This window comes from Manis pentadactyla, chromosome 17 (assembly GCF_030020395.1).
Source record: "Manis pentadactyla isolate mManPen7 chromosome 17, mManPen7.hap1, whole genome shotgun sequence".
Classification (NCBI taxonomy): Eukaryota; Metazoa; Chordata; class Mammalia; order Pholidota; family Manidae; genus Manis; species Manis pentadactyla.
Window position 1 is genome coordinate 35,225,951 of NC_080035.1, and position 23,124 is coordinate 35,249,074.

Here is a 23,124-nt window from a genome sequence, read left to right on the forward strand (position 1 = left end):
TTCTGCTTCATATTCATACAAGCACATGCTCTAGTGAGAAGAACTGCCCAAAAGTAATGTTCAAAACATGATTTTTCACTACAATTGTACAAGTTGATTGACCAACCTTGATTGTTTTCCTCTTCATATGGACATTCATTCATCCATTTGTTTCTAGAGTCACATTGATCCTGTAAGAAAGGGACACACAAAAACAAATACTGAGAAAAAGTTCCACATGTTAATAACATTCTTTCACTGGTGGTGGGGGAAATCTTAAATCCTCAATTCAAAACTCTTGATTAGTGGAATAAATAAGAAAAAAGTTGTTTGTTGTTTATCTGCTCTTTAGAAGCCATGTAAAGGGCAGAATGGAAAGAGGAGGGAATAGAGGCAAGAATGTCAACTATGACACTGTGACAGGTCCTGGACACAAGATAATGAAGACACAGGTGAAGAAAAGGGATGGAGGGAAGAAAAACAAAGGAATTTAAGAGCGAGAGAAGGCTGAGGAGAAAACAGAAGAAACTGGTTTGAAAGTAAATTTAATACATGAAAAAGAATTCACAAAGACTCCAACTAGTGCACTTGGTTATATTACACTTAGAAACTAAGAGAGTTTTAAGTAATGCTGTTTTCCAGAGGAAATTATATTTTTTCCCCATATTTATAGTTGATACAAATGTGCAGAATAATTAATATAAATATTTTGGTGGCTCCATGTTGGCCAATATCCAAGTAACTTTTTAAAAAATTGATCCAAGTCACTTTATAAAAAATTAAACAAATATAATGTAAGTAGTTATATGTTTTGTGAAAGCTTCCAAACCCCTGGGCCATTTGGATCTCACCAAATATAATTAAATATTGCTGGATTGGATAATTTTGATTACAACAGATCATTTGCTCCAACTGAATCTATCTTGAATGCCCTCTTAGTTATTCTCTCTCAGCATTACGGAACTTGCTTCAGAATTTCCATTTCATGAGGGAAATTTTCTTTGGCATTCAGTGAAGCCAGCTTATTAAGCATAGCTGACTTTTTATTTGGAATTACACTCAAGAGGTGACATGCCTTGGAGTTCTCGGCCGTATCCATCCTGTGCCAATACCTACCTATGGCAGTACTGGGCTAGGATTCCTCTGTAAGTGTTTTCACACATTTGAACAGAAAAAGAGTTTACTCACTCATAAGGCCTTAAAGAAATGTAGAATTCACAAGTTCCATGGACTTGGACTGTAAGGGGAAGTAGCCCTTAATTTTTATTGCAGTCCTAAATTCACCTCTCTTCTCCCTATCTTATTTCTCAAAACACATCCCCAAATATATATCTACAGCCTTTACACTATTAGAAATGCTACTAAAAAGCAATATAATGTAAATGTAATATTTTAATACTATAGTAGCAAATTCTTGAAATACAGGGTGTTAATCCCCTATTTTACACAATGAAACTGTAATATGGTATCCCCTGAATTAAAAAGTCATCTAAAACACACCATGTTCTTATCAAATAGATCTTGTCATTCAGGCCTTCAAATATATCAAAATCAATCAGTTCAAACTTCTTAGCAGAATGTACCAGGTATTTCAAAACTGGCTTTAATCTTACATTCTGGTGTTGTGATTTTTCCCCCCCAAACTTTAATGTACCATAAGTATTTGTGCATGATATTCAATTTATTAATGCTTAATCCAAATTTCATAATACTCCACTGTAGGGATACATTTACTCTTAGTTTTTATCTAATAATATATCATTTTTTTACTATTACCAATGACACTTAAATATCCTTCCATGTAAATCTAGTAGACACCTGAGCTTCTGCTAAACTAGTGAAGCCTTTGTGCAAGAAATGATGCTCTCTCTGAGCAAACAGACTCTAATCAGGAGGTGGGATCTGGCAAGGGGAGCCCCCTGCAGACTTCCACCACTGCCCCATCAGCCAGGTACCTCCCTACTACACTACTGTACTTAGCTGCTCTAGTCTGCACCTTTAATTACTACCTCAAAATATAGTTATAGAACAGCTGGCACTGGTAAAACTGGACAGCTACATGCAAGAGAATGAAACCGGATTACTGTTTAACCCCATACACAAAAGTAAACTCGAAATGGATTAAAGACTTGAATGTAAGTCATGAAACCATAAAACTCTTAGAAGACAACATAGGCAAACATCTCCTGAATATAAGCATGAGCAACTTCTTCCTGAACCCATCTCCTCGAGAAAGGGAAACAAAAGCAAAAATGAACTCATGGGACTACATCAAACTAAAAAGTTTTTGTAAGGCAAAGGACATCATCAACAAAACAAAAAGGCATCCTACAGTATAGGAGAATGTATTTGTAAATGACATATCTGACAAGGGCTTAACATCCAAAATATATAAAGAGCTTACACGCCTCAAAACCCAAAAAGCAAATTACCTGATTAACAAATGGGCAGAGGATATGAAGAGACAGTTCTCCAAAGAAGAAATTCAGATGGCCAACAGACACATGAAAAGATGCTACACATCGCTAATCATCAGGGAAATGCAAATTAAAACAACAATGAGATATCACCTCACACCAGTAAGGATGGCCAGCATTGAAAAGACTAAGAACAACAAATACTGGAGAGGAAGCGGAGAAAGGGGAACCCTCCTACACTGCTGGTGGGAATGTAAATTAGTTCAACCATTGTGGAAAGCAGTATGGAGGTTCCTCAAAAAGCTCAAAATAGAAATGCCATTTGACCTGGGAATCCCACTCCTTGGAATTTACCCAAAGAAGACAGCTTCTCAGATTCAAAAAGACATATGCACCCCTATGTTTATCGCAGCACTTTTTACAATAGCCAAGATATGGAAGTAACCTAAGTGTCCATCAGTAGATGAATGAATAAAGAAGATGTGGTGGATGGGCGGAAGATGGCAGCGTGAGTAGAGCAGCGGAAATCTCCTCCCAAAACAACATATATCTATGAAAATATAACAAAGACAACCCTTCCTAGAATAAAGACCAGAGGACACAGGACAATATCCAGACCACATCCGCACCTGAGAGAACCCAGCGCCTCGCGAAGGGGGTGAGATACAAGCCCCGGCCCCGCGGGAGCCGAGCGCCCCTCCCCCCAGCTCCCGGCGGGAGAAGAGCAGGCAGAGCGGGAGGGAGACGGAGCCCAGGGCTGCCGAACACCCAGCCCCAGCCATTCGGGCCAGAGTGCAGGGCCCTTGATACTGGGAAAACAGGGCAGCAAGAACAGTGAGCAGGCACTGGAGGCTGGGCGACAGAGGACATAAGAAAAGTGCGCGACCATTTTTTTTTTTTTTTTTGCTTTTTTGCTGTTTTGTCTTGGCGAGCGCTTTTTGGAAGTCTTAAAGGGATAGGGACCCCAATACTAGGGAAACAGGACAGAAAGACGGTGAGCAGAGGCCTGAGGCTAGCACCGGAGAATAAAGAAAAACGAACGACCACCCTTTTTTTTTTTTTTTTTAATTAAAAACTTTTTTTTTTTTTAATTTAAAAATTTTTTTTCTTTTTTTTTTTTTTTGGTGGTCGTTTTGTTTTGGTGGGTGCTTTTTGGAAGTCTTAAAGGGGCAGAGCGGGTCACTTAATCCAGAGGTAGAGAATCCGGGATCTCTGGGCACCCTAACCCCTGGGCTGCAGGAAGTAGGGAGGCCCCTTACGGAGATAAATAGCCTCCCAGCAGCTCCTGCTCCAACGCGACCCCACCATTTTGGAGTAGCTGCCCGAGCCAGGCCACGCCCACAGCAACAGCGGAGATTAACTCCATTGCAGCCGGGCAGGAAGCAGAAACCCTATCTGCGCGCAGCTGCGCAGCACAAGCCACTAGAGGTCGCTGTTCTCCCAGGAGAGGAGGGCCACAAACCAACAAGAAAGGAAGTCCTTCCCGCCGTCACTCGTCCCAGTTCTGCAGACTATTCCTATCACCATGAAAAGGCAAAGCTACAGGCAGACAAAGATCACAGAGACAACACCAGAGAAGGAGACAGACCTAACCAGTCTTCCTGAAAAAGAATTCAAAATAAGAATCATAAACATGCTGACAGAGATGCAGAGAAATACGCAAGAGAAATGGGATGAAGTCCGGAAGGAGATCACAGATGCCAGAAAGGAGATCGCAGAAATGAAACAAACTCTGGAAGGGTTTATAAGCAGAATGGATAGAATGCAAGAGGCCATTGATGGAATTGAAATCAGAGAACAGGAACGCATAGAAGCTGACATAGAGAGAGACAAAACGATCTCCAGGAATGAAACAATATTAAGAGAACTGTGTGACCAATCCAAAAGGAACAATATCCGTATTATAGGGGTTCCAGAAGAAGAAGAGAGAGGAAAAGAGATGGAAAGTATCTTAGAAGAAATAATTGCTGAAAACTTCCCCACACTGGGGGAGGAAGTAATCGAACAGAAAACGGAAATACACAGAACCCCCAACAGAAAGGATCCAAGAAGGGCAACACCAAGACACATAATAATTAAAATGGCAAAGATCAAGGACAAGGAAAGAGTGTTAAAGGCAGGTAGAGAGAAAAAGGTCACCTATAAAGGGAAACCCATCAGGCTAACGTCAGATTTCTCAACAGAAACCCTACAGGCCAGAAGAGAATGGCATGATATATTTAACACAATGAAAGAGAAGGGCCTTGAACCAAGGATACTCTATCCAGCACGACTATCATTCAAATATGACGGTGGGATTAAACAATTCCCAGACAAACAAAAGCTGAGGGAATTTGCTTTCCACAAACCACCTCTACAGAACATCTTACAGGGACTGCTCTAGATGGGAGCACTCCTAGAAAGAGCACAGCACAAAACACCCAACATATGAAGAATCGAGGAGGAGGAACAAGAAGGGAGAGAAGAAAAGAATCTCCAGATACTGTATATAACAGCTCAATAAGCGAGCTAAGTTAGGCAGTAAGATACTAAAGAGGCTAACCTTGAACCTTTGGTAACCACGAACTTAAAGCCTGCAATGGCAATAAGTACATATCTTTCAATAGTCACCCTAAATGTTAATGGGTTGAATGCGCCAATCAAAAGACACAGAGTAACAGAATGGATAAAAAAGCAAGACCCATCTATATGCTGCTTACAAGAAACTCACCTCAAACCCAAAGACATGTACAGACTAAAAGTCAAGGGATGGAAAAACATATTTCAAGCAAACAACAGTGAGAAGAAAGCAGGGGTTGCAGTACTAATATCAGACAAAATAGACTTCAAAACAAAGAAAGTAACAAGAGATAAAGAAGGACACTACATAATGATAAAGGGCTCAGTCAAACAAGAGGATATAACCATTCTAAATATATATGCACCCAACACAGGAGCACCAGCATATGTGAAACAAATACTAACAGAACTAAAGGGGGAAATAGACTGCAATGCATTCATTCTAGGAGACTTCAACACACCACTCACCCCAAAGGATAGATCCACTGAGCAGAAAATAAGTAAGGACACGGAAGCACTGAACAACACAGTAGAGCAGATGGACCTAATAGACATCTATAGAACTCTACATCCAAAAGCAGCAGGATATACATTCTTCTCAAGTGCACATGGAACATTCTCCAGAATAGACCACATACTAGGCCACAAAAAGAGCCTCAGAAAATTCCAAAAGATTGAAATCCTACCAACCAACTTTTCAGACTACAAAGGCATAAAACTAGAAATAAACTGTACAAAGAAAGCAAAGAGGCTCACAAACACATGGAGGCTTAACAACACGCTCCTAAATAATCAATGGATCAATGACCAAATCAAAATGGAGATCCAGCAATATATGGAAACAAATGACAACAACAACACTAAGCCCCAACTTCTGTGGGACACAGCAAAAGCAGTCTTAAGAGGAAAGTATATAGCAATCCAAGCATATTTAAAAAAGGAAGAGCAATCCCAAATGAATGGTCTAATGTCACAATTATTGAAATTGGAAAAAGAAGAACAGATGAGGCCTAAGGTCAGCAGAAGGAGGGACATAATAAAGATGAGAGAAGAAATAAATAAAATTGAGAAGAATAAAACAATAGCAAAAATCAATGAAACCAAGAGCTGGTTCTTCGAGAAAATAAACAAAATAGATAAGCCTCTAGCCAGACTTATTAAGAAGAAAAGAGAGTCAACACAAATCAACAGTATCAGAAACGAGAAAGGAAAAATCACGACGGACCCCACGGAAATGCAAAGAATTATTGGAGAATACTATGAAAACCTATATGCTAACAAGCTGGGAAACCTAGGAGAAATGGACAACTTCCTAGAAAAATATAAACTTCCAAGATTGACCCAGGAAGAAACAGGAAATCTAAACAGACCAATTACCAGCAACGAAATTGAAGCGGTAATCAAAAAATTACCAAAGAACAAAACCCCCGGGCCAGATGGATTTACCTCGGAATTTTATCAGACATGCAGGGAAGACATAATACCCATTCTCCTTAAAGTTTTCCAAAAAATAGAGGAGGAGGGGATACTCCCAAACTCATTCTATGAAGCTAACATCACCCTAATACCAAAACCAGGCAAAGACCCCACCAAAAAAGAAAACTACAGACCAATATCCCTGATGAACGTAGATGCAAAAAATACTCAACAAAATATTAGCAAACCGAATTCAAAAATACATCAAAAGGATCATACACCATGACCGAACGGATTCATCCAAGGGATGCAAGGATGGTACAACATTCGAAAGTCCATCAACATCATCCACCACATCAACAAAAAGAAAGACAAAAACCACATGATCATCTCCATAGATGCTGAAAAAGCGTTTGACAAAGTTCAACATCCATTCATGTTAAAAACTCTCAGCAAAATGGGAATAGAGGGCAAGTACCTCTACATAATAAAGGCCATCTATGATAAACCCACAGCCAACATTATATTGAACAGCAAGAAGCTGAAAGCATTTCCTCTGAGATCGGGAACTAGACAGGGATGCCCACTCTCTCCACTGTTATTTAACATAGTACTGGAGGTCCTAGTCACGGCAATCAGACAAAATAAAGAAATACAAGGAATCCAGATTGGTAAAGAAGAAGTTAAACTGTCACTATTTGCAGATGACATATTACTGTATATAAAAAACCCTAAAGACTCCACCCCAAAACTACTAGAACTGATATTGGAATACAGCAAAGTTGCAGGATACAAAATCAACACAAAGAAATCTGTGGCTTTCCTATATACTAACAATGAACCAACAGAAAGAGAAATCAGGAAAACAACTCCATTCACAATTGCATCAAAAAAACAAAATACCTAGGAATAAACCTAACCAAAGAAGTGAAAGACTTATACTCTGAAAACTACAAGTCACTCCTAAGAGAAATTAAAGGGGACACTAACAGATGGAAACTCATCCCATGCTCGTGGCTAGGAAGAATTAATATCGTCAAAATGGCCATCCTGCCCAAAGCAATATACAGATTTGATGCAATCCCAATGAAACTACCAGCAACATTCTTCAATGAACTGGAACAAATAATTCAAAAATTCATATGGAAACACCAAAGACCCCGAATAGCGAAAGCAATCCTGAGAAAGAAGAATAAAGTAGGGGGGATCTCACTCCCCAACTTCAAGCTCTACTATAAAGCCATAGTAATCAAGACAATTTGGTACTGGCACAAGAGCAGAGCCACAGACCAATGGAACAGACTAGAGAATCCAGACATTAACCCAGACATATATGGTCAATTAATATTTGATAAAGGAGCCATGGACATACAATGGCGAAATGACAGTCTCTTCAACAGGTGGTGCTGGCAAAACTGGACAGCTACATGTAGGAGAATGAAACTGGACCATTGTCTAACCCCATATACAAAAGTAAACTCAAAATGGATCAAAGACCTGAATGTAAGCCATGAAACCATTATACTCTTGGAAGAAAACATAGGCAAAAACCTCTTAGACATAAACATGAGTGATCTCTTCTTGAACATATCTCCCCGGGCAAGGAAAACAACAGCAAAAATGAGTAAGTGGGACTATATTAAGCTGAAAAGCTTCTGTACAGCAAAAGACACCATCAATAGAACAAGAAGGATCCCTACAGTATGGGAGAATATATTTGAAAATGACACATCCGATAAAGGCTTGACGTCCAGAATATATAAGGAGCTCACACGCCTCAACAAACAAAAAACAAATAACCCAATTAAAAAATGGGCAGAGGAACTGAACAGACAGTTCTCCAAAAAAGAAATACAGATGGCCAACAGACACATGAAAAGATGCTCCACATCGCTAATTATCAGAGAAATGCAAATTAAAACTACAATGAGGTATCACCTCACACCAGTAAGGATGGCTGCCATCCAAAAGACAAACAACAACAAATGTTGGCGAGGCTGTGGAGAAAGGGGAACCCTCCTACACTGCTGGTGGGAATGTAAGTTAGTTCAACCATTGTGGAAAGCAGTATGGAGGTACATCAAAATGCTCAAAACAGACTTACCATTTGACCCAGGAATTCCACTCCTAGGAATTTACCCTAAGAACGCAGCAATCAAGTTTGAGAAAAACAGATGCACCCCTATGTTTATTGCAGCACTATTTACAATAGCCAAGAATTGGAAGCAACCTAAATGTCCATCGATAGATGAATGGATAAAGAAGATGTGGTACATATACACAATGGAATACTACTCAGCCATAAGAAAAGGGCAAATCCAATCATTTGCAGCAACATGGATGGAGCTGGAGGGTATTATGCTCAGTGAAACAAGCCAAGCGGAGAAAGAGAAATACCAAATGATTTCACTTATCTGTGGAATATAAGAACAAAGGAAAAACTGAAGGAACAAAACAGCAGCAGAATCACAGAACTCAAGAATGGACTAACAGGTACCAAAGGGAAAGGGACTGGGGAGGATGGGTGGGTAGGGAGGGATAAGGGGGGGAGAAGTAGGGGGGTATTAAGATTAACATGCATGGGGGGGTAGGAGAAAAGGGAGGGCTGTACAACACAGAGAAGGCAAGTAGTGATTCTACAACATTTTGCTATGCTGATGGACAGTGACTGTAAAGGGGTTTATAGGGGAGACCTGGTATAGGGGAGAGCCTAGTAAACATAATATTCGTCATGTAAGTGTAGATTAGTGATAGCAAAAAAAAAAAAAAGGGCAGTTCCTGTGTGGTAACCTCCAACGAGTTCTACACAAGGGTATAAAGGGCATATAAAAGTGTAGGCAAAGGGTCTGTTTGTGTTTATACAGAGGATCAAAGCCTAATTGGGCTACCCCGAAAATGAACTAAGATACGATATGAAAAAGAACTTCCAACACCAGCACTCTCTGGAAGACTCATGCCAGAAGATGATCATCAATAAACCCCAACAAAGATCCACGCACTGCTACAGCTGTAGATGCACCCATCCCACCAGTTCCTGGACTTGCCATGGGAATGAGGAAGGAGATATCTAAGCTGACCTGTGCATACAGTAAAACAACAAATTTGACTGGATCTATACTGTTGGAACTCAACCAAGAATTTGGAGAAGTGCAAATTGTAGCGCTCCAAAGTCTTACAACTACAGACTATTTACTGTTAAAAGAACATATGGCATGTGAACAGTCCCCAGGAATGGGTTGTTTTAATTTGTCTTATTTCTCTCAGACTGTTCAAGTTCAGTTGGACAATATCCACCATATCATAGATAAGTTTTCACAAATGCCTAAGGTACCTAACTGGTTTTCTTGGTTTCACTGGAGATGGCTGGTAATTACAGGTATGCTTTGGTTATGTAACTATACTCCTATTATGTTAATGTGTGTGCGCAATTTAAGTAGTAGCTTAAAACCTATACATGCTGAAGTTACTCTACAAGAAGATATGTCAAAGAAATAATCAATCTTCCCAAGTTTTCTTCCGCCTGCTACTTCTATAGCTTTTCTTCTTCCTTCCTAATTACAACCCTTAAATAGAATTCGTGCCTCATATCAAATTTACCGAGTATCATAATTCTTCCAAGTGGTAAAGATACCTCAAGACAAATGCTGGGCATAGAAGCCACAGGGCATAAATATGCAAAGAAGTAAAAAGCTAACCTTTTCAAACAATAAGGCTTCCCTCTCACTTACCAACTTCACGTTTCCCTGTATGGCCCCGGAAGATGACTGGTTAGCCAGAGACGGGTAAGATTCCTCAAGGGAGGAACAACCTAAGACAGGCACAGTCGCAGGGGGCCATCAGGTGAGAAATTGGGGATCAACAGAGGTGAGGCTTAGAACCTCACCCCCCCGTTCTGAGAGAAATCTTCTGCATACGTGGATGTTTTATTGCCCTTGTCTAGCTTGGATTAACACATAGTCTACAGGCACACACGTGATCATCTACATTTGCTCTCTTACAACACTAAACTATGTTTTCTACCTTTATCTTGTATCTACCTACCACTTCAGCATTTTATTAAAAATAATAATAATAATGAGAGAAATGTGGTATCCACATATAAATCAAGTATAAAAACCAAATGAGTATTCATATTTGAACTGACTTTTTATAGTTCATAATGCATGAGCAAAACCGAAAGTTTCTGTGATGACTGCCCTTGTACTGTTCACTATGTAACTTATTCATTATGTAAGAATTTGTTCTACATGTAAGAGCTTGTTTGTTATGCCTCAGAAGATTGGAGACTGACGAAAATTAGGCTTGGGGTGGATTAATGATTGTGCATTGAGCATTGACTCCCCTATACAGAATTTTATTGTCTTTAACAACCATTTGATCAATAAATATGAGAGATGCCCTCACAAAAAAAAAAAAAAAAAAAGGACAGACTTCCAATGGTAAAATAAATAAGTAACCGGGATGTAATGTATAGCATAAGGAATATAGTCAAGATATTGTAACAGCCTGGTAGGGTGATAGCTGGAACCTAGAATTATGTATATAAATGTTTTACCACTGTGTTGTACACTTGAAACTAATGTAATGTAATACTGTGCGTCAACTACCCTTCAATAAAAAATAATTATTTAAAAAAAAAAAAAAAGAAGAAGAAGATGTGGTACATTTATACAATGGAATATTATTCGGCCATAAGAAAGAAACAAATCCTACCATTTGCAACAACATGGATGGAGCCGGAGGACATTATGCTCAGTGAAATAAGCCAGGCAGAGAAAGACAAGTGCCAAATGATTTCCCCCATTTGTGGAGTATAACAGCAAAGCAAAACTGAAGGAACAAAATAGCAGCAGACTCACAGACTCGAAGATGGAACTAGTGGTTACCAAACAGGAAGGGTGTGGGAGGGAGGGTGGGGAGGGACGGAGAAGGGGATTGAGGGGTATTATGTTTAGTACATATGGTGTGGGGTATCACGGGGAGAACAGTGTAGCACAAGAAGGCAAATAGTGAATCTGTGGCATCTTACTACACTGATGCACAGTGACTGCATTGGGGTAAGGGTGGGGACTTGATAATATGGGTAAATGTTGTAACCACATTGTTTTTTCATGTGAAACCTTCATAAGAGTGTATATCAATCATACCTTAATAAAAAATTAAAAAAGAAAAAAAATACATAGTTACAAAAGTATAATTACTGGATCAAAGTAATAGGAACTTTTTTCAGGCTTCCAAAATATATCACCAAATTACTTTTTAAAAAGACTATACCAATTTGTATTCCTATAACAATATATATTCCCAGGAGAAGCAGTACCTGCTAACAGGGTGCCAGTCCCATCTTCATTTACAAATATACAGCACAGTGTCTAGCAAACTTTAAATCAATAAATGTTTCTCAAGTGAGTAAATGAAGATAGTAACAAGAAATGAAAGAAAAATAAAATCCCCTTTATATCAATTATGAGGATTTCTTACCTGAGTAACTAGGGCTGTAATTGTATAATTTGTAGTTTTAGGTACAATTAATCTGCAGTCTAATATAAACATTAAATTACAGGAACTATACATAATATAATATCACACATTCGAAAGAATTTTTGGATTTACAAATCTGTTAAGTTGAGCACATGAACTATGTTAAGATCCATCTGACGATGATCAGAGGTCAGTACCCAAAGTAACAACTTAGGTAATACCAGGGTCCTTATAAAATCCAATTCTCAGGGAACAGCTCTTCATGATGAATTTTTGTAACTGCATACACTTTAAATGTACACTTCTCCATGTTTTAAACCTGGATAGAGCCTGGCACAATGCTAACTTTCGTTTTCCATTTAATACTCCTCAAAGAGCACTCAAGAACATCTCTGTAGCTCCCAGCCCACACCCCCTACGCATTAAGTAGCATACATGACAGACAACAGAGACAAGGTTAGAATCGAGAAGACCTGTCCCTAGACTCACCTCTTTCATCCACTGGTTATGTTACCTTAAAAAAGTCACTCAACCTCTCTGGGGCCCAATTTCCTTCTCTACAGAAGCAAAGATAATATTAATACCTGTTTTATCTACTCTGCCTACCCTAATTGAAGTAATGCCTATACAGCTATCTGTGCTGTCATACACGTAGAATCATCACTCTTTAATTAATGGCCCAGATATTAAGAGAAAAGCAAAAGGATTTCCCCCTAAATTGAGACAAGATAAAACATTTTATTATGTTAAGGGGCCTTTGGGTTGTTCTCCAAATGCCCAACATAACCATGCCATGATATAAAATAGCAAAATGGCACATTTCCAGTAACAGTTAATATCTCATCAGTTTCTTAATTAAAAGATTACTTAACTCTGACAAATAAGTTTGTGAAATTATCCAGTAAATCTCCCCAAAGCACAGAAGCTTTAAGGGCCACTGTCCTCAACAAACAATCCATCACATAGGGTTTTGGTCCTCATGTTCCTGGCTTCAAAAATGGTTCTCAACTGTCAGGTGAATAAAGTGGAAAGGGTTGGTCACTCATTTCAGTATGAAAAACATGAGAAGAAAGAAAAGGTATTTTGGAAAGAATTTTAGACGTACTTTTAAAGAAAATTATTGCTGCCTGGAACCACTGGTAAATACTCATGTTTTAGTGAATAGTCTGGAGAATCTGTAGCTACACCTGTGGCTCTCTGCAGCAGCTACAAGAAAAAAAAAAAGATTTTTCTGAATTCTTCACTATCTAACCCTGGTTTCTCCCCTAAAATTTCCTAAAAGGCATTCTGAGTTTCTGTCAGAATTCAGAGAAAGTACTCTGGACAACAGAGATGACTTTGGCCAGAATGAAAGTGGATGCTATCCACCTTAATGAATAAGGAGTTACTCTGGAACACAATACAGACATTACATTACCCTGTAGTAACAGGCTGATAGCTCTTCATCACATCTTAAATGATCTATTATGTCCTCAATCTTTAAAGGTTAGTCTTTAATACATTCTAAATACTTCAGGACCCAAGTACACTTGTTGCTAGTTCCTCTGAGAATCCCTTTATGTATCTTTAAATAGACAGGGAGAAACACCTTTAAAAAGTGTTTATAGACATGTGACTAGTCAGGGTATTCCACACCCTGCCCAAAGGTAATTTAGTTGCTCTGTTTCAAATAAATTGAATTCTGGGGCTGGTCTAACAATTCCATTTGAAATTCTGCCTTCCAGATTCAGCTTTACAGACCACTGCTTCATTAGTTGTGATCCTGTGTTTTCAAGTACTGATAAAAAAAAAAAAGAAAAAAGAAGTCAAGTACTAAAGAATTATATACATATTCAATTCAGTTACCATAACTTTTAAAGCCGATTAGGGAACTGGACAAGCAGGCTTTGTGCATTTAAGCCCATGCTATTACATAATAGATCCATGTTGGCCTTACTCTGCATTAAGATTCCGATATATAAGTTGTGCCTTTTTTCATTTAAAGTTATTTCTGTTTTATCTGTTGAAGTGAGTTATCCTGGGAACTAAAAATATTTGAAGGTTAGTCTAAATATTTCTGGAGATAAATGCAAATCTAAGTGCTACATTTTCATAGCTGTTTTGATTCAAAATGAAAAGAGAGGCTAAAGACACAAAGCTATAAGCTTGTTGCTAGGTGACAGGTGACACCTACCGTATTTCTTCTGAACTTGTACAGCATGAGGCGTCTTTACTGCTGAAAAAAGACACACCGATTTCCATGGTACACACATCATTGTCCCCAGAGAAGCAAGCTAGTGTTCAAATATTCTTTAATATAGACCATAGGTCATCAGCAAACGATGTCTATATTACATTCGATTTTTAGAAATGCCTCTCACAATAAATTGGGAGAAGGTAGTTTATTTCCCACTTGCCATTAGCATTGGCAAGCTAGTCATAGAAGGCAATAATTAATTGGAAAACCAAATACGTATGTATGCTGCATCCTGGTTCTATATTCTAAGTAATGGTTCTATCTTTTAATTAGCATCTACTTATAAAATGCATACAATTTTCATGACTCATGATTAAAGAGTGATAATTATTCTTTGTATTTACTTAAGAATTTTCAAACTCTTAATAGAATCACTTCAACTGGATAGGTAGAGTCCATAGATAAAGTATTATTCTTATAAGAAGTAATCCTACTGTCCTTAAATTTATTAACACAAAATCATCATATCAAAGAGCTAAAGAATTAAAGAAAAATGCAAAGAACTTCAACATAGATTATTTCCTAGACATATTTTATAATTACATGCTACTTTTGAAAGAGCACTATCTTCTTTCCTCAAGACAAAAAACACAGGCACAAAGTCCACCCCCCTCCTTTGACTGTCAGGCAATCCAGGTGACAATATGGAAATCTCAAGAACTCAGAAACAGGATCTGATCTGAATGAATGACATACTCTGCTCCACTCCACGTGGGGAAGGCTGTGTGTTGTCATGGAAATGATCCAGGCAAGAATGACAGAGAGAATGAACACCAGCTTTAACACTAAGGGTAATGTGATTTAGAGCAAGTAGTTTAATTTTTACATGCCCCTTTTCCTCATTTATTAAACTAGTATTGTAAAACTCATTTATATTTATTTGCTAGGAACATTGAAAAGGAGAATGCATACAATGTGCATACCAAACTATGTGGCACATATTAGTTATTTAGCAAATGTCAGTCCCATCCCAACTCCCTACATTTGTAATCAAGTGTCCAAACACCTATTTTCACTTAAACCTTCCTGAGAACTAGGAACAAGCAATGACCTACTCTAGTCCAAGTTACATGTCCTCAATACTACCTTTATAATCGTAACTGTTTCTTACAGGAAGTCCCAGGGAATACACAGATGATAGGATTATCCACCCTAGGATCTCACAGTATCGTGTTTCTAATTCATCCATTAAAAGAATTCAATGATGTAACAGCTAATAGAAACAGAATTCAAAGTCATGAATAACCCATATGCAATAATCATCCCCATGGGATTCTGTTCATTACATATAAATCAATGAAAATTCTCCATTTATAAAACTGTCTATCCCTATTTCCAGCTTGATCTTTCTCTGAAATTATGCTTCTACCCAGGAATTCTCCACTACTTAAAAAAGCAACCAATAATACAGGAAGAGAAAATTTTAAGAATTAAGGTCCCACTATGGAGAAACGTATGCCCTGAAGCATGAGCAAATATTTAAAACCAGAGTTCCCTGAATAAATAGCCTATTTTCAGAGGGAGGAGGTAAAGCAAAGGCACACTAACGTACAAATTATTCTTTTAGTCTGTTTTCCGCTTTCATTACACCCATCATTCTGTGCAGAGAACAAATAAACACTGAAAAGAAAGTAACCACAGCCAATGAATTAAGCATTTCTTTTACATATATTGTACTCAATATAATGGTTTGAATAGTTAATTTATGCTGTGCTCATATTCAAGTGTAATTGTGATTTTACCAGGACTGAACAGTCAAAAATCTGATTTGTATTGCAAAGGGCTGACAGGATGATTAGATTTTGTCTTCATATGCCTAATTTATGTGATTTAGATTGCAACACAAATATGAGCATGTGCAATTTGAACTTGCACCTAGAACTACTGTGTTTAACACTACATTCTGACAAAAGTAACTTGGCCACACACAAATTTGTGATCCCACATGAAGAACACTGCCATCCTTCTCTTAATCGGATCAGGTTGTGTTTTAAACCATTATGCTAACCATGTTAAAATATTTGGAGTTAAGAGGCTTGCAGAAGAAATGGAATAATAGGGTGCCTAGCTATGTATTCACTTCACTCTATGTAGGTATAATGTGGCTCTGTAACTTCTAGATAAAAAAGCAAACTTAAAACATTTTAAAACAACTGAAAATAAAATCATAATAAACATATTTGGTACCAATTAAAAACACAATTCACACAGCCTAAGAATTTCTCTACTACTTCACTTCAATGGCTTTGTTTGAACATAGCTAGGCATGTATATATTATTGGGTATGCACAAACTTTATACACTAAAGACAATGACATATTCAAGAAAAATAAGTTGTTTTATTCAGTATGCAGTATACATATTTGGTTTTCCTATTAATTATTGCCTTCTATGTTTAGCTTGCCAATGCTAAGCAAGATAAATCCTGTTCAAGTGCACAGTTTGCTTAGGGAGTAAATTTATTTTCTAGTCCATCACAACAATAGTTGATTAAAATATGTTGCTCCTATCCAGTTTTGAATTAATTCATGTGAAATAAAACAAATATTTATTAAATTGTGTGCAAAACATTCAATCAAACTCTAAAATCTGAGTAGAAAAATAAATGGCACACACTTAATTACAGTTGACATTTAAATGAAATTTGCAATCTCTAAATATTTAACAATAATTAGAAAATACCAGACTTGAGATATTTTTAGGATACTTTTATATTCATTCACTTCACATATCGGAAACCAAAAAAGTTTCAACATAGACAGATTTTTAAATATAACTTAAAAGATGGACCAAAGAACCTTTTAATACATTTATTACACTAATACTTTGACATAGTGATACAAGAACAAATGGATTAATTTGATATTTTTTAATGAATATCTTATGGACTGCTGAGTGCCTTAGTGAACAATAGTTTGGAGCAGCTGAAGTCATCAATTCAGTTTGTGCATTCACACATCACACTCACTGCCCTATATAGCTCAGAACCTGGTCCACAACAAATAGCAAGCTGTCATAATACATACATAATCAATTAGTATTTCTCAATGATGAACAAATTAGTAGAATGTCAAATGGACTGCATAACCAAATGCTTCTCTCGTAACTAAATAATACCAGAAAACCAAAATACTATTTGTGGAGAATGACAAATGACGTATTGGTGATTATTGTATGTAAGGATCAAAAAGACCCCCTTTAAAACTGAAAAATACTGAAATTGGAGGTTAATTCAAATACAACCCAAGCAATTGCTTGCAGGTGATGAAAGTCCACTGACTTATAATAGTGATATATATGCATCACGGTTATGTCTATGGTTATTAATTCACCCCTGAATTGCCTATATGCCAGGAACTGAGAATGTTAAAAATCATATGCCACAGTGCCTAACTTAATGAAGCTCACAGACAAAAGAGGTGAGACAAATATAAATAAGTAAAATTACTATAACAAAAACAGCTACCATCTATTGAATGTTTACCGTATGTTCAGCGCTGACTAGTTGCTTTTACAATATATGTACAAAGCATAGCTATTTCCATGACACAGAGTTAACAAGCATATTTTACAATAAAAGTAACTGATTAAAGTCCATATTCTCCGATATATATCAAGTTAGCATCCTTAATAACATCAGGGGAGCTCTGGTGAAAGAACAAAGTACAGTGGGCAGTTGAGGGCATCCCCAAGGAAGGTGAAGCAAAGCTGAGTTTGACAAGTGGGGAAGAGAAGACATTTCAGGGAAAGGAGGTGTAAGGAGGTGTATCAGGAATTAGTACATTTAAATCTGACTCTCAAGACACTCATACATACATATATATATACACACACATACATATATATATTATATACATACATACAGTCTTGTATAACTTACTAAGCTAAGAACAAGTATGTACACACACATGTACAGATATGAAAGACCATCCTAGGAACTGGCATGTTTACACTAGCCATTTAAAAGGAGCTATAATATGGGAAGTCTGTAATGTGGTGAGAAGATTCATTTCAAGTAAATAAGAAAAACTCCTGAAAGTTTAACCTTCAGTGTCTTAGATGCACATAAGTCTTACAATGTAAAGAGATTTATATTATGTATGCTAAATCAGGAACACTAAAACATGATTTAAAGAGGCTAATTCTATTTAAAAACAACTTTAGAAACCTTTCTCATGAATATTTATGTTCCATGACTTAAGATATTTCTGACACCTCTGACCCTCACAGAGCAAATATTTCAAAATACTCATTATTCAAATATGAATCAAAGAACATACGCCCATAAATGGTACATACGTGTGTGTGTGTGTGCACATGCACACCCACACAGCATTGGTGAAAACCTCTGATTACAGAGAAATTCCTGAAGGGTAATGTAAATGACATGAGTAAGTTTTTCTTTTCTTTTAAATCCTCCTGAAAATTAAGATGATTTTGAAAAGCACCCAAGAAATATCAAAAGCATTTTGAAAAATAATCTCAAAACAGAAATTGGCCAATTGCTTAAAAACCTATTTGGAGACAAACGTAAAACTAAATAGTAAAAATCAGAATTAGTCCTATAAATAAATAATATATGAATTAATCTCTATTCTAACTTTTAAATAATTATTGGGGGTAAACAGGTTACGTGCTTATATATATTTCCTCAAAATGTATGAGGAAGGTATTCTGACATTTTAATTTAAATACAGTGTCATTCAAAAAACAACTGATTTTAAAAGGACAGTCCTTTAAATTCTCTAACTTCATTCCTCAAGGTGTCTAAATACCTCTTGGGAGATAAAGCAAGGGACAGCTGCTGGTTAAAAAAGTGAAATTAAATTGTTCTCTGAGTAGAGGGGTGTTAATTCTCAGTAGTAATAGGAAAGGAGGAAGAGGGGGAGAACTAGGAGTAGGAGCAGAGTACATGGCTGTAGCCTCAGCAAATACAGACTTAAATGTGGCTAGGCACTATTCTAACTACTCTATTTGTGTGTTCCTCACAACCTTGTGAGGTAGGTGGTATTACGATTCTGATCAACAGATGTGCAAACACAGAGAAGTTACAGAACTTGCCTAATAAGCAGCAAAACTAAGATCGTAAACTGAGCAGTTGGGCTCCGGTCTCCAAGATTTTAAGTACTATTCTATGATGATTATTATAAATAATCTTAGTATAACTCAAATGCAAAGGCATCTCTATCTGTGGAAAACAGATAAGCAAACCAACTGCAAATAAGATGATTTCAGTATTCTCCTCTTAAAAGAGATTAAAATAAGTATTTCGGAAATTAAAGGAATAATCTCAGACTCTTCTCCAATAAAAAAACATATATAGTCCAAATCTGAGGACATTTGAAATTGTGCTCAATACTACGATAAAGACAATGGTTTTTCTCCTCTCTAATTAGAAATTAATACTTTCATTAACTAATTTTTAAGTTTATAGAGATTTTTTAAGATTTTTGAATTTTTGTACAATCTTCTACATAAAACCCAAGATTAATGAATTTCATGAAAATCCTTCCTTCTCTTTCCTCATCAGTAATATCTAAAATACATGCACAGGCACAAGAAATTTAACTTTTCACATCAGAAATAAACCGCATTCTTCGATAATATATTCAGTATAAAATAGCCAGTTCTGAAATTTCAGTTCAAAAGTGTATTTCTAACCTATGCTTGAGTCTGTTACCCCAAACAGCCATTCAAATGCATAATTTGAGAAAGTAATTTATCCTAACTTGGGCAAAATGTTTCCCTCAACTCGGCGTATTTAATTGCAGCTAAATTACATTAGATTTTTTCTGATTCTGAAGGTACTAATATGAACATAATACTAAACAATCTCAACAAGTTAACCAATAGTTGACCCTCATAAATAAAGCTAAGAAGAAATAATTCATGTTTCCAAATAGTTACTTTATAAAATATCATTAAAATATAAAGAATTATAAAGTCCCTAATCATTTGTAGTGTTATAAATTCTCTCATTTATATAATAAATACCCCTTCCCATCACTAGGGATTCAAAGATGAAAATGACCTCACATATCATATATTTTAGATCAAAAAAGACTGGAGGTGGCAAGTTGCTATTTGGGAAACTATTGATCCTGCTAAAATAGCATTGGTAAATCTGGGAACAGTAGATACCAGGTGTTGTGGTTTGACACATACTTCATCTCTGCAAAAAGCCATGGAATGGAGTATGAAAATAATTGCATTTCAGTTCATGAGAACCAAGTAGATGACAACATGCTAGTCATCAAGAATAAGGCTACCAAGTACACACACGAATCTGTTGTTCAAGTTTAATTTAAAAAGAACATTCAACCAGCATCTAAATGAACACCAGTATCACACAAGAGCATGCCATACACTATTTGGAGATCTTTCTGGATGCCCATCTTTGTCCCAAACTTAGTCATTTCCTTCATCATGAAGGTTGTTGGTTGCTAACTTCCCTAATGACATTTATTTTCACTCATAAGCTTCAAACTTAAATATGCTTCAACCTTCTGGTTCATAAAATGTTTTATGAAGTATCAACCTATATTAGCTGTCTTTTTAAGGTTTTTTTTTTTATTTGGCTCAGGGCCTTTACCTTCCCTCACCATATCTGGGTTCTTATTCTGTACTCTTTTCCAGCATAGACATCTCTCCTACCTTAAACATATTCAGATATCTCCATTTCAATATTAACTTTCAACTAGTTACATACTACGTAATTACACATAACTACAGAACAATTTTTGTCCTTCAGACATGTGATCACATCTGATTAACTCTACATTTACTCGAACCCACCCACCATGGTCTCTTTTATGACTGATGTATGAAAGTTCAACTACAAAGATACTCAATTATTATTTCCCAAGTGAACATCTCTTAAGCCTAATTTCCCACCTAAATCCCACTTTACTTTTTCCCACACAAATATTGAATTAGCTTACAAACACTTATATTCTTAATGATTCTTATCCAGATAGTCTTACAATGTCTCGAATAGACACTGGGGATTTGCAGCTAAGACAGCTCCCCTATACACAGATGGCTGACCACCTAGTGGCCAGGGATACAGCCTTACTTCCCAGTACCCAAAACTGAAGTCATTATTTTTTCCTCAAAAAAAAAAAAAAAATTCCTCCTCTCAGTTTCCCATTTCAGTCTGTGAAACCATCAACATTCAGATTCTGGAAACTTCTCTTTGAGTCAATTTTAACATCTTTTCTAATCAAAATACAACATCAATCTTGTTTATTCCGTCCAAAAACCTCTTCTGATTCATTTCTGTAATATTCCTTTACCACCCTAATTCCCTTAAACTATCATTTAACAGAAGCCAGATTATTGTTAATCTGCCTTTTCTGGTCTCTGTTCTTTCCAATGCACATGACAAACAGAACAGGTTAATACTGAAAATATTTCATCATGTTTCTCTTAGTCTCAAGAATTTGTCATTTCTTTCCACCTAGTCTGAATTTTTGTTCAAGATCAAGGCCTTGCAGGACAAGCTGAGGTTTCTATTACTTCCTCTACGAGGAGTTTCATCACTCCCTCCAGCCAAATTTTCCCTGAGTTATCACCGCTTCACACAGATGCAAAAAAGCAAGTGATAAAAAATGTTTTAAGAATTTTAGGCTGTAGAAATAAAAGAGAACTGCCTTAACTTGTTATAGAGTATTTTAAAATCTACCATACCCATCACATTTAATGGTGAAACATTAAAGCTTTACCCACTGAGATCAGAAAAAGACAAGGATATTTGTTATCATTACCTCAGTTCAACATATTCTGGAGGTCTCAGTGTCATAAAGAATAAGTAATTTAAAAAATAAAGATTACACAGGGGAAAAATCAAACTGATTATTCACAGAAAATATGATTATATAGCAAAATAAACCCCAAAGAATCTATAGTCACAACAGAACTAATACATGAATTTAGCAAGGCCAACACACAAAAATCAGTATGTAAGCAAAAAGACAATCATAACAAGAAATTTGAAAGCCAGTATAATTCATAAAATTAAAGAATTTAACACCTAAAAATAATCAATAAAAAACATCTCTCTGAAACAACAAAACATCATTGACAGACATGAAGGAAGTTCCAAATAAATTGAAGGATATATCATGTTCAATGGTAGGAAAACTCAGTATTAAAAAGTAAATTCTCCTTAAATTGATCTGTAGGTTCAATAAAAACCCAATCAAAATCCTAGTGCTCCGGACTGGACGGCTGCATGTAGGAGAATGAAACTGGATTATTGTTTAACTCCATGCACAGAAGTAAATTCGAAATGGATCAAAGACCTGAATGTAAGTCATGAAACCATGAAACTCTAGGAAGACAACATGGGCAGAAATCTTCTGAGTATAAGCATGAGCAACTTCTTCCTGAGCGCATCTCCTGGAGCAAGGGAAACAAAAGCGGAAGTGACTCATGGAACTACATCAAACTAAAAGGTTTCTGTATGGCAAAGGACACCATCAACAGAACAGCCAGGCATCCTACAGTATGGGAGAATATATTTGTAAATGACATGTCTGACAGGGGGTTGACATCCAAAATATATAAAGAACTTACATGCCTCAGCACCCAGAAAGCAAATGACCCAATTGACAAATGGGCAGAGGATCTGAACAGGAGCTTCTCCAGAGAAGAGGTTCAGATGGCCAATGGACACATGAAAAGATGCTCCACATCACTAATCGTCAGGGAAATGCAAGTTGAAACCACAAGATATCACCTCACACCAGTGAGGACGGCCAGCATCGAAAAGACCAAGAACAGCAAATGCTGGTGGGAATGCAGAGAGGGAGGAACCCTCTTAAACTGCTTGTGAGAATGTAAGCTAGTTCGACCGTTGTGGAGAGCAATGTGGAGGTTCCTCAAAAAACTAAAAATAGAAATGCCATTTGACCCGGGAATTCCACTCCTTGGAATTTACTCAAAGAAATGCAACTTCTCAGATTCGGAAAGACATGTGAACCCTATGTTTATTGCAGCACTTTTTACAATAGCCAGGATATGGAAGTGGCCTGG

General features: G+C 36.9%; 1 protein-coding gene across 5 annotated transcripts in view; it reads right to left on the reverse strand.

Annotated features, from left to right (window-relative positions):
* Positions 1-23,124, reverse strand: part of KLF12 (KLF transcription factor 12) — a 445,357-nt gene that overhangs the window by 314,059 nt on the left and 108,174 nt on the right. For all 5 annotated transcript variants that reach the window (XM_057494510.1, XM_036893684.2, XM_057494511.1 and 2 more), the window contains exon 2: positions 107-170. In XM_057494510.1, the coding sequence (XP_057350493.1) occupies positions 107-139 (33 nt within the window). In that variant the 5' untranslated portion in view covers positions 140-170. The remainder of the gene's footprint in view (positions 1-106; positions 171-23,124) is intronic.